A 12,340-nucleotide genomic window follows, 5' to 3' on the forward strand; every position below is an offset into this window, starting at 1 on the left:
CGCAAAAAAAAAATAAGTCACTGAACTTTCACACCTTAGGAGACTTTCACAGGTAAAGTAAAAGAAAATGTGTGTTCCTTAAAGGATCACACGGAACAAACGAAAAAATCTATTTGAAACATTTACAAGAAATTTATCAGTCCTGATCCAAAACACAGAGGTGCAAATAAATTCTATATCAACCATTTGTTTTTGTTAAATAGTTCCTGTAAAATTTCAGTCTATGTGTTTTTTCAGTAGCCATTTAGGTTCCAACAAAAAATTGCTTCAGTTTTATTGAGTTTTGGTACACTACCTCTAGCTACTATCAATCAGTTCTAGAAAACTTTCATTCTAGAGCTATGAACATCATAACTGCAACAACAAAAAACCCCCAATGAGTCACATAATATCATAGCATCTAAGGGCCTCAACTAACTCACCATCTCCCTTGGAAAAGCAGAGAAGTTGTTGAACATGGTAGGCCTTCGGGTACTATAGGCCACATTATAGGAAAATTTTAAAAGTGGCAAAAAATTACCTGGGGAATGGACTATCTGAGTTTTTTCTTCTTCTTCTCTTACGAGGAAATTATAATATGTTTGTATATGCTAAAATTTCAGAAAAAATAACTATTCCACTGAACATTTAATGAAACACAATGGTAAGAGCTAGATTCTGTATAGTCCTTCAGTTTGTCCTTTTAGTACCAAAAGCTGGAATATAAAACTGTACTATACGCATCAATATTTAAATTTTAAAAACTAAATTTATCTGGAGTGAAAAATTGAGAAATATTTGGCCAGAAGAATGCACAAATATCTAACTCTACCTGTATCATAACACCAACATGCTCTTTGTTTCAGAAAGTATTTACTTTCATTTTTCTCTTTTCTGTGCTATTATACTTCCTTTCCCTGACAACCATAAAACACAAAAATAATATACTTATTTCAAACTTTGAAGGACTGATTATGCTCTCAGTTACATTACTGTACACTAGAAAAAAATAAATAACCTGAAGTTGGCAAAGTCAGATCAGTTTTCAAAAGGGAGAGACAAAAACAAAAATGAGAAGGATTGAACAAGCATGTTTATGAGAGTGAACTAGATTGATTATATTCTGTAACTGTTTCTTCTGCCCCCCCTGCAAAGGTTTACCCCTCTACCCCCACCAAACAGCATATAGCTGGCTACAGAATTCTCATCTGCAATGAAAAAACTTCTTTAATACACAGATAAGGAAGACAGGCCATAAACTTAAACCAGCATCTTCCAGAAGTGAGAGCGTGATGTTGGCATGAGGTATGTTAGAGGATCACATAAGATGCTGTGCAGCCTTGGCACTGTTTGGTGATGATCATATAATTCTGAGGGACTCACAAGTCCCTCAGAAATCCAGACCACCTTCTCCTTTTCTTCAGTGTAGCAAACAACTCTACAAATCAGAAAAATATCTCTCTATTTGTGTAAAAACACTTAGAGTTATGTCTAAACTTACTGCATTAGTATGGACAAATGGGGTACTATGGACTTCAATTTATTGGCTGAACAAGAACATCATCATTGTTCTTGCTCATGAACGCTCACAGTGGCTGGTCTCAGATGGAAGTTGTGTGGTCATTTGATGTCTATCACATACAGATTTTTTTCTACCAGGTACCAGTGAAATGACAAGGCTTCAGACAAACAGTGAAGCAACACGGATTCATAGATTATACAGATATAAGAGAATATCCTAATAATTTAATTAAGTACATAAAAAGCATATACAGAAGTACCAGAGACTTCAATCCCTCCTACTAAAAGAGAGCCTCAACAGTAATTTACTGGTATTGATCAGGTATATTAGCATTATTTTCATTACTGAGCAAGGACTTCTAGTCTCCTATTGCTTCCTGAGTATGTATTTATGTCACCATCCAAATTCAGTAACAAGACTATTTAAAATAAAAAAGTTCTGTATCAATTTTTAAAATAAACAATAAAACAAAACCACAATGAAACAAAAGAAAACTGCAAAAAACACTAAATATGCTAAGATGCACCATTTCTCACAATCAAAACTGTGGGATGGGAACAGCTGATTTAGCTTGAAAAGTTAATCCGTACAAAATGCATGCACTTCCTTTCTAGCTGTTATATCTTAAGAGGACTTCATAAGGTTATCGTCATTTGCTCCCCCTGCCAAAGATAGCATATCTAGTACATGTACTTTTAAGCTAATTTAAAATAAACTCAGGCATTTGTTTCCACTTGCCCTTGTTTCCATGTCAACAGCATTTAATGAATGCATCATTCCAGGAAATGTCAATAAGGAGCAAAGAAGAATGACCAAGCACTGAAAACTTCACACATGGCACGAATTCTTCACAATCATATCGCTTTAATGAAAATAGGTGAGGTCACCTGCAGCATTCACAAATGCTTTGTAATACATTCTGACCCAGATGATTTTTCACAGTTCAGTAACACCACGTTTGAAGTTTTTACTGCAAACAATACACCCACAGGACTGTCCAAGTGCGAGTACAACAGAAGCAACCAGCAATTACTGTGTTGACTTCTGTTACTTTGATCTCCGGGTCATGACCTTTGTTTTCACGCAATCTTCAAAGCAGAGATTGTAGACTAGGTTATTTTAGAGGACACACTGTTTTGCAAGCTATTTTTCTGTGATTCTTGCTTCCTACTTGAGCCAAAAGCTTTTAAAATTTTCCTACCACCATTACATTTTAGCTATTCTACTTTCCCTTGCCCTCACCACCAAGATATGCTTTTACAAAAATATTAACACCCAAATACAGAAAGCTTAAAAAAATAAGATAAAAAGTAAGAACTTACAGAATTATTTTTTTATTAGAAAGAAATTGAAGCCATTTTACAGTGATGAAAAAAAAAAAAAAAAAAGGAAGTTTTTAAAATTACCCAAACAAGTTTGCTTATAAAAATACCACAAAAGGGAACTTTCCATTTTCTTTTCCTGTCCAAGCAAAAATTCCAGTAGCATAGAAATGTTTTCATCAATTTGTTCTCCTACAAACTTGAAAGGTAAGGAGAAATAGCAGGGATGGGTGGAAAAAAAGCTTTTTCCCTAAAAAATTTCCCTTTCAAAACTAATACAATTCTTATAAAAAACCTCAAAACCTACTTTGAAAAAAAAAACAACAACACAATACTGTTTTAGTATAAAATGTACTGCGAATGAAATAATAGGGAAGAGCTTTAGTAATTAAATGATAGAAATGGTATACCAAGGGATTAACTGAGGAATCAGATTGGAATTTCTCGACAAATAAGCATAGTTCTCTATATTTTTTAAGTATTTCTGATACAACCTAATTATTTTTAATATGTGCAATATTACATTTAACCTCTGTTGCTAAGAGGACTACAAATCACTGGACCTTAACTTTCCTAAAAAATTATTTTCCACATTTCTTTAAGATCGAGATTTTGAGGGGTTTACAGATCTTTTCAGTTTGTTGGATTGAGAAGATTAAGCAAAGCTTTGATTTCTTGCACCTTTCTCTTTCTGGTTGAGGAATTAAATAGCCTGAACTCTAATTGAACTCAGTAGGAACAAAATTAAAGTTCAATGAAAAATGAAGCTGTGGTTCCAATGGTCACTGCAAAAATTTACAAAGAGAAGTTTCCATTCAGAACAAAACAAAGCCAGTTAAAGTTATGGTGGAGCACAATGTTTACATAATTCAAGTTCAGTGAAATCCAATCTTCTGATGCTTTCTGGAAAATTTCTCAAAAAAAACCTCTTATAAAAAAAAAGCTATTTCAAACCATTAAAAATGCTGTAACTGGAAGAAAAAGTTGTCCAAGATGCTTCAGAATGTGTATTCAAAACTCTGAATCAGCCATTCAGAGTAAAGCTACAAGAGTACTTTTAATCAGTTCCATCACATAGGTGAATATATATTCCCCTAAAGATGGGTAGGTAAGTAGGTAGGTAGGAAGATAGAGAGACAGACAGATAGCTGGAACCATGCTTTTGGGTTATGAATCTAGTGTTGTCTAGCAAACACATTTCATATAATGCAACAAATAATAATGGAAAAGGATCAGGAAGCTTTCCTTACAGTAGCAGAACCATAAACCATTCAACTAATTAGGAGCCCATTCTTCTTCATTAAAAGAACTTCAATTAACCTAGCTTATATGGAAAAAATACCCAGGGTTTTGAAAAATTGAGAGGAAAGAGAATGGAAGCAATGTTGCAGTTTCCAGTAGACACATAAATAGAATCACTTCACACTTTGACATGGTGGTTTGCCATGATGTGACATAAAACTACCTTGACCTCCCTGAAATCAACATTTTTGCATTGAAATGAAACAAGAGACATGCTTGTTTTGATGTATGGCTGTGTGACATATTATAAATATTACATCACATAACCACAGAGGATGTCAATCAATAAAGAATTTTTTCAGAGAGCACTAAATGAACCATGGGTTCTTGCCTCTGAATGGCTCCTTTAACGTACTACTTTTGCTTAAATGATTAATAGGAGACATATTGTCAGAAAACATACTTAAAGTGAAAAACAGTAAACTGTAGAAATATCATTCATTTTTTAAGCCATTTTCTAGTGCACATGTCACATAAATTTACATAGAGACATCACTATTAAATTCTCATAAGCTGGATAGTAGGCATACCTTCCACTTAAGTGTGAAAGCAATGAGAAGATATTTTATTAAATTTAGGCTGATCAACTTTGTGAAAACAAAAAAAACCTAAACTCGTATTCAAAAGTGGAATCATTAAAAGGTGAAAGTCTGAAAACACAGAAATCCTTCTCAAAAATTTGAAACAAATTAAAATATATACGCACACTTGGGACGGTTGTGCTGATGTTTCAAGTTTTAGCATTTCCTAGAGCATTGAATTCAAGACACTTTCCAATAAACCTGCCTGTATTGTTTTGTATTAGGCCCTACAGCAGAGTTTAGAATAAATGGAGATAAAATCAGAGTTTTATTATATAACTGAATACTGCATGTGATTTGCTAATAAAAAGCAAGTTCAGGCTGTGCAAGGTTGGCAGCACAGTGACCAGTACTGCTTGGTTCCGACTTGCCTCTGACTGCCATTTTCAACCAACGTGAAAAACGCCAGCACACAAAGACTGAAATAATGTTTCATATGTGAGCAAGGAAAAATATCTCAAATGACCTTTTTTTTTCTTTATAATCAATGTCTCCTTGCCTAAAAGTCACAGCTATGAAAATTATGTCACTTAGCAGATGTTCTGTAAGTTTTGGATCTATAGTCATAATCATTATCGGTCAAAAGTTTGTTTGGTTTTTTTTTAAATAACCGTTGTAATTTTTAGCAACATTTCAGTTGGTTTAGCTGTATTTATAGTATTTTATCAGGCTTCCATACTAAATTTCAGATGACCTTTTGTGTAATCGAGCTCTTTAAAATTACAACATAGATATAGTTTGGGGTTTTTTAATTGTAATCTAACTGCTCTGAGTAAGGCAGCACAATAGAGGAGTCCTTCTGTGTCAAAAGTGCCTTGATAACTACAGTAGAAGAAACTCAGCACCATATAAAATATGAGAAGACCATATAACTGGCTATCTCAGTGTAATGATTTGTCTTTTTATTGCCTGTCACCCTTAGTGTATGCAAAAGTTGCCTTATCTCAGCCTTAAAGAAGGAAATGCCGTGAGTAGGGGCATATGAGCACCCATATTCAGGATATCTTGTGCACACCTGCTCAACTCCACCATGTGCTGGATCTCACTGAAATGGGGTTACTTAAATTCCTAGGTGTTTCATGACAGAATATGTAACAATGGTTTCAGAAAAGAGTAAATGATTGTTTGAGACCCTGGGCTGATTTTAGTTCAATATTTTTCCAGTAGTAAAACAAAACTGACATGTCTTATTATATCTACAAGCAAAAACACTAACCTGTACCTCTGGTAGTCATCCTCATCCTTTTCTTTGCAGACCAGTTCATTTGGGCAAGCAATGTTTCCAAGCAAACTGAGATACTGTAGTGAGGGCACAACTTCAGCCAAATGGTCCAAAAGGCTTTCTAATTCTGTTATGTGTCAAAGGTTGTGGGTTAAGGATTCAATGACATTAATGAAAAAAGCATTTAGAGTTGCATCACTGCTGATTTAAACATACATTTCAATAACTGACAATCAAATTTAGTATGGCATTCAGGAAAATGTCACATTAATTGTTCCAAGGGCAAACAGGGATAAACTTCAGTCAGTTTTTTGGCATGGAATGAAAGAATTGGGCTGTTTTGTCATTCTTTTCTCCTCCTTTCTTTCCTAGGTGGTTCACTACAAAACATTAAAACTTTGACAAAATGATGGATGCTGTGTGGTAAAATGGCTAGCAATTGCTGGAGCCATGAAACTTTTCCAGCATGGAAACAAACAGTTAGTTTCACAGCACATTCATCACTAATATATTCAGTCCACTGGAAAATGAGTTTAAAAAAAAAAAAAAGAAAAAGAAAAAAGTCAAACCACAACAACCCACGTTCACTCCTGGCATATAAATGGTTTGAGTGTCTCAGGAACACATTAGCAACTACTCAATTAGTATATGTCAATTAATGCTTCACTAAGTGTAACTTAAATACTTCAGTGTTACAAATATTTTGTATATGAAGTTTTAAAGACTTGGAAAGCATAATTTTTTGCATTACTTTTAGCTCTATTCCTTGGAACATAAATAAGGATGATACAATTATTACTGTAAACCTTAATGAAACAAACAAGCAAACAAAGGTTAAACTATTTTTAACCACTGCAATACCAGAGATTACCTCTCAGGTTTAAGCATAGCAACAATATTCAACCATCTGCACACTGTTGATTAATCAAATAAACAAATTATTTTGTTACAGCTTAGTTTGACAGTCTCTAAGACTCGAACTATATATTCTTATTAACTTCAATTTACATACAAAGATATAGCTGTGATTCTCAAAAAATATGCCATGTATGTGTATGTAAAAATTTCCCAATATTAAAATCAAATTAATTAGACAAGAGTAATAATTGTTCAAAACCAATAAAGGACATTTCATTGTTCTGCTTTTATCCTCTCCTTCTGTTAGAGACCACAACTATTGTCACAACTATTGTTTTAAATTCTCAGTTCACTGGTGTTGCTATTATTTATACTTGATTTATGTGTTTCTGTTATCTTTGTTATTTTTGGCTGATGGAATTTACTTTATTTCTTCACCCCAATATCTTAAGGGCAACAGAAACAATACAGAATGGAAACAGCTTTGTTGTTCTTCCCTTCATAAGCCTGAGATTTTATTTTATTTTCAAACACTCATGAAGATCGTGCCAACAATTACTGATTCTCATCTACTAAAATCAATGTATCTACACTCTTAACGTTCTGTCCCATAAGGTCCAAGGAATCATAATCAAATATTTTGCATGAGTGAGAAAAATAAGAGCTTGAAATAAGTTCTATGAATTCATTAAAAAGGTAGAAATGTTAACTTTTAATTTGGCAAAGCCACAATATAGAATGCTATGTGCCAGTAAGTAATTTACCAGACCCTTAGAAACATTATCTTTTTGTAGCACCATATGATACAGATCTTTGTTAGCTGGGTGAATTATCGATCCAAGTTTGGTGCTAAACGTCACACCTAGACGTCAAGCTCACACATAAACTTTTTCATGGCTCTTTCAGGAAGTATGTGACAGTGACAGGAAGCTCACAAACTGGTTTTTCCACAGATGTTCAAGGGAAAAGCTTTTTAAAAGTTTCCTAAGACTGTTAAAGAATTGCTTGAATCTGGCACCCGCCCTCGGCCAGGAGAAACACTTAATTTCTCACAGTATTACTTAAGCTACAAAAAGGTTCCCTGGGAGAGTTTATTAATAAAGACAGTTATTTCCATAACACACAGGGAGTTAGCTATTGCAAGGGTTTTATTGTATATGGTAATTTCCTATCAAAAGAAGAAAAAAAAAAGGCATCAAAATCCCCTCAACAAATTATTCAAAATATTTTCTCCTTTTACAGATTAAACATGCCGGATTTTTGCTTGTCCATTCAGTAGAGCTTTTCCTTGTACAGAAGCTTTTCTCCCCAAAAGTTTCTAAATGTGGAGTATGATATGTATTCTAACTCCCATCTGAACATGCAGACTTCAAGGAAAATATCAAAGTGCATTTAGAAATGTAATGAAGAGTTGTGTCAGTGCAATTATGCAAGACTGTGCCTAAAAGTCCTAAGGAAAGCGAAAAGGAGAGACATCACATTCAGCAAGAGTTTTAGGTAAATAACAGGAGCTGATAATCTGCATCTCAACAATCTAAAATTTCCAAATTTGGAAGTTAGTGTCTAGGTTCTAATGCCTCATATCTAAACACTGAACACTGATTTTAAATGCAGAAACACCCCCGTAAAAGTATCTTGGGCAAGAGATACTTATGAATAGTTATAAAGAGCAGTTATACCATAAACAAACTTTTTTATTCCTTAGGACTTTAACTACTACTTCTTTTTCCTCTTAAAAACAAAACAAAATTCAAGGTACAGGTTGATTTTCCAAGAAGCCCCATTCACCTACCATCACAGGTATTCTTTACAAAGCATTTAGGAGAAGTAAATGTTATTCTGTTCAAATTCTCAGGATTAAGTATTTTTCAGAGATCAGTCATAGGTCATGGTGCACTTCTAGTGTACTGTTTAGTTAATTAGCATGTCATATACTTATTTAAATCACAATACTGGAACTATCTGATGCCACCAAAAGTGTTAAGTCTTTCTAAAACAATGCTAGGAAAAATGGAGGGATAAAATCAAAAACTAGTCTGAAATTTTATTGCCAGTTTCCTTTTTTATGGTTTATTGTTGCAGTCTAAGGAGGGCCATACTGGTGCAATCAGAGCCAAAGAGCTGCAAAATCCTGCTGTGCTATTTCTAAGACCAATTTCAGCTCCAATATCTTCAAAAAAGAAAAACCACAATTAAATCCACGGACAGTGCTAGTGAAAACGTATTTACTTATTTAAACCTCTGTGAAAATAGCCCTGGACTGATCTGTTCAGTGTCACTGATCACCAGATAAATATGTAACAGTGATGCCAACACTTACACCACAGTCCACTGTTTGAAAAACGGTTTAAAGTATCACGGTTATGACAATGAAAGGGCTTTAGTGTGGTAGTCCATCTCCTAATTCAAGTGTCATCATTACCAATCCATTAATGCCTCTCTTTCTAACAGATGTTGACTAAAATAAAAATTTGTAACAATTAACATTTTAAACCCTTCAGCAATACAGCTCACACAAGCTACAACATCAATTTGGGGCAATCAAACAACAATGGACCTCTCCAAAAATCTAACCTGGTCTTCATGAACAATGAATAGAAACATGCTGGACATAATTTAAAATTTCATCCTTATCAAAAAACTTTACTGATTTCTTGTATTGTTTCTAGTTTTAAGTTAGGGAAACATTTAAAAGAACTACATATCTCTCATAGATTAGTTTTCTAAAACCTCTTCACACTGTTACACACATATATATATAATATACACCACACATGCATACTTACAGTAGACTATTCACAAGCATACATATGCACAATCAGACACAACCTTGTCACTGTTCTAAAAAACCAATGCCACCACTGAAACATAGCAATAGAATTATTTGGAAAATACAGTACTATGATGGGTCTGATTTAACTGCAGAGTAATATAATTTTTTGGAAGTTTTGTGGAACCAAAAATACCCTACAAAGAGGCATGTTCTGACCTGTCTGTTTTCATTCACTGTCTGGTACCCAATATTGCCATTTTTTGAGGTTCTCCAGAAAGCAAAAGAACAATCAAAAGTCCAAAGAAAATTAGGTATCTTCTTTCTCTAGCTAATAATTATCTGTGAATGCAAGCTTATAATATTTTTGTTTGTTTTGTAGAAAATTGTTTAGCATGGGTCAAAATTCTAGTGCTAGTCAGGACTACGTTCCCTTACAAACCCTTCAAACATAAGTTCCCAGGAAATATTACATTTAAGTAAGGTCAAAGTTGTAAACTCTTGTGTGGATGGTATAATGCCACTTCATTTAGTCAATTTTAGGAGAACCTTGCAAGCAGGGTCAGTCATTTTGATGCTAAGCAGTGTCTTTTATATTTTTGAGAGGTTGAGTAGATTCACACAGAAACTACTGGATGATGTCACACAAGCTCCAGTATTCCTGATTTCTGTATTCTCAAGAGCCTTTTTAGCTGTGTCCTTTCCCTAGTCCCTCCAGCATATTTCCAGGGCAGAGTAATATAAAGTTTAAGTACTAAGAACTAATGCTGGTCATCCCCAAACTCCAAACTATTTCTTCCTTACCAGCAGTCTTGGTATAACCACATTCATGGTTGCTTTCAGGAACAACTACAAGTCAAATCTATGCAGAAACACCCTTGCTAATGGTTTCTAAATTAATTTATCCTATCCAAACAAACATACATGTTTCCTATCTTACTATGCAATTATTTTTTTGATACTGTTTGAAGTATGCAAGAAAATCTAGGATTTCTTTCTGTAAACTTTTTGTCTGCTAGTAGTTCTTTATTAGTCACACACTCAAATACAGAAAAGTAATCGCTCCTGTTCTTTCTCTCACTGCTTTCCAAGTTGTTCCACCATTTCATTTCAAAAAGTCATTTCACTTCCCTGGAGGAGTTGCAGGAGAACTTTTCATTTTAAGGAACTTCATTGATTACAGCTTTTGAAAATTCTTGGAAGCAAAGAGACAAAATAAAAAGCAATCAGTTATACATTCAAAGTATTTTTGAAATATGTACATGAGAATATCAGAATTATCATGCAGAATTCCAGACCACCACATAGAAAGACCCCAAATTCTCATTTAAAAATCTCCTGCCAACTAATTATCTGTCATGCAGGTGCTGCAATCAACTTAACACTAAAACAGCTGGATAACACTTCTACCAGAGTCAGGAGTGAGAAAGGTATCTATATTTATTCCCAGTTGAAACATTTGCGACAATTAAATTTATCACAAACACAGTGTAGCAATCACAAGCTATTCGACAGTCAAATAGCCTTGAAGCAGAAGTTACCAATTCTCCTCTGAATGCAGTGTGAAAAGATCTTTGCCACCTCAACGCTTTTCCATTAGAATGTGCTAGGTCTTTAAGGTTGGATAACCACAGAAATAGCTTGCAATATGCAAGTATACATCTTCCCCTTCCTTATGTACAATAGGATGTCACACACAGCCATTTTTAGGCCACACTCTGGCTTGAACCCTCTCTGGTAGGGAGCTAGGACCTTGAGATAAGGCCTTGTTCTCTGACTTTGAAAGCATTTTAGTCAAGAAAGAAAAGGTGTGGCACGGATGGTAATTAACGAAGTCCATATATCTCAGGAAGAGCTTCCTGCATACCAAATACATGGGAAAAAGATCCCATTCTGCCACCTGGAGCAGCATTAATTTTCTCTGTGTAGCTGGAGTTGCCAGTGATTTTTAAGATATTTCAGAATGCTGATGATTCCAAGGCTGCAGATTTGAAGACCAGGTTTCAATGTTCTTAAGTATACAAATGTGAGAATGTTTCTATTCCTGCAAGAAAATTACCTTTCTAGTTCTCCACAGAGGTCTGTCATGAAACCATATGTTCTTTCTCTCAAAGATTGCTTTTTGTTTAGATTCCTTTTTAACATTATTCTGCCCAAATGTTGCTCAAGATTTCCAAGGCTTAACAGTCAAGAGCAAAGCAGCAGCTCAGGATTTTTAAAAAAGTTTTGATATCTGGAATTGAACTCATCCAAGCATTGCTGTAGAACAGCACAAGGAATCAAAAGGAATTCATCTGGACTGAGGACTAATTCCCTCTTCCATAGATGTTTGGCATTAGGCATTCACATTACTTAATTTTTCCTTCAGGCACACTTTATTCCAGGAGAAAGATTTTTGGCTCATCAGGTACAGCAGTTCTCTAACAAGCCACATAGATTTCACTAAATCTGTAACTGTGGCATAGGGAACTCAGAAGTACATGCAGAAAGAATGCTGTACTGAACTGAACTGAATTTAGCTCAGTTCTCTGTTTAGTGGAGATGGGGAACCATGCATAATAGGAGATAATTTATGTCTTTAATATATTCACTCAATCTACACATCACATCCTCAGCACTTAACATAATGAGATTCTGTTCAGACTGGGACTTCTGTGTCTTCAAGCACTTGAGGACAATGTAGAAACAAGCACAGAGGCAGAATAAATTACAACCTACACTTTGGAGGTTAAGCAAATCTGTAATTGTTAGAAACCATGACAAGACCTGTGTGAAGACAGATTA

The 12,340-nt window shown here is 34.6% G+C and overlaps 1 protein-coding gene across 1 annotated transcript in view; it reads right to left on the reverse strand.

The window, feature by feature from the left end:
- Positions 1-12,340, reverse strand: part of LRMDA (leucine rich melanocyte differentiation associated) — a 645,000-nt gene that overhangs the window by 274,894 nt on the left and 357,766 nt on the right. The window contains exon 4 of the mRNA XM_027880518.1: positions 5,923-6,062. Within this exon, the coding sequence (XP_027736319.1) occupies positions 5,923-6,062 (140 nt within the window). The remainder of the gene's footprint in view (positions 1-5,922; positions 6,063-12,340) is intronic.

The sequence above is a fragment of the Empidonax traillii genome, unplaced genomic scaffold, assembly GCF_003031625.1.
Source record: "Empidonax traillii isolate 1590-97213 ecotype Southwest subspecies unplaced genomic scaffold, ASM303162v1 scaffold71:size1317347, whole genome shotgun sequence".
NCBI lineage: Eukaryota > Metazoa > Chordata > Aves > Passeriformes > Tyrannidae > Empidonax > Empidonax traillii.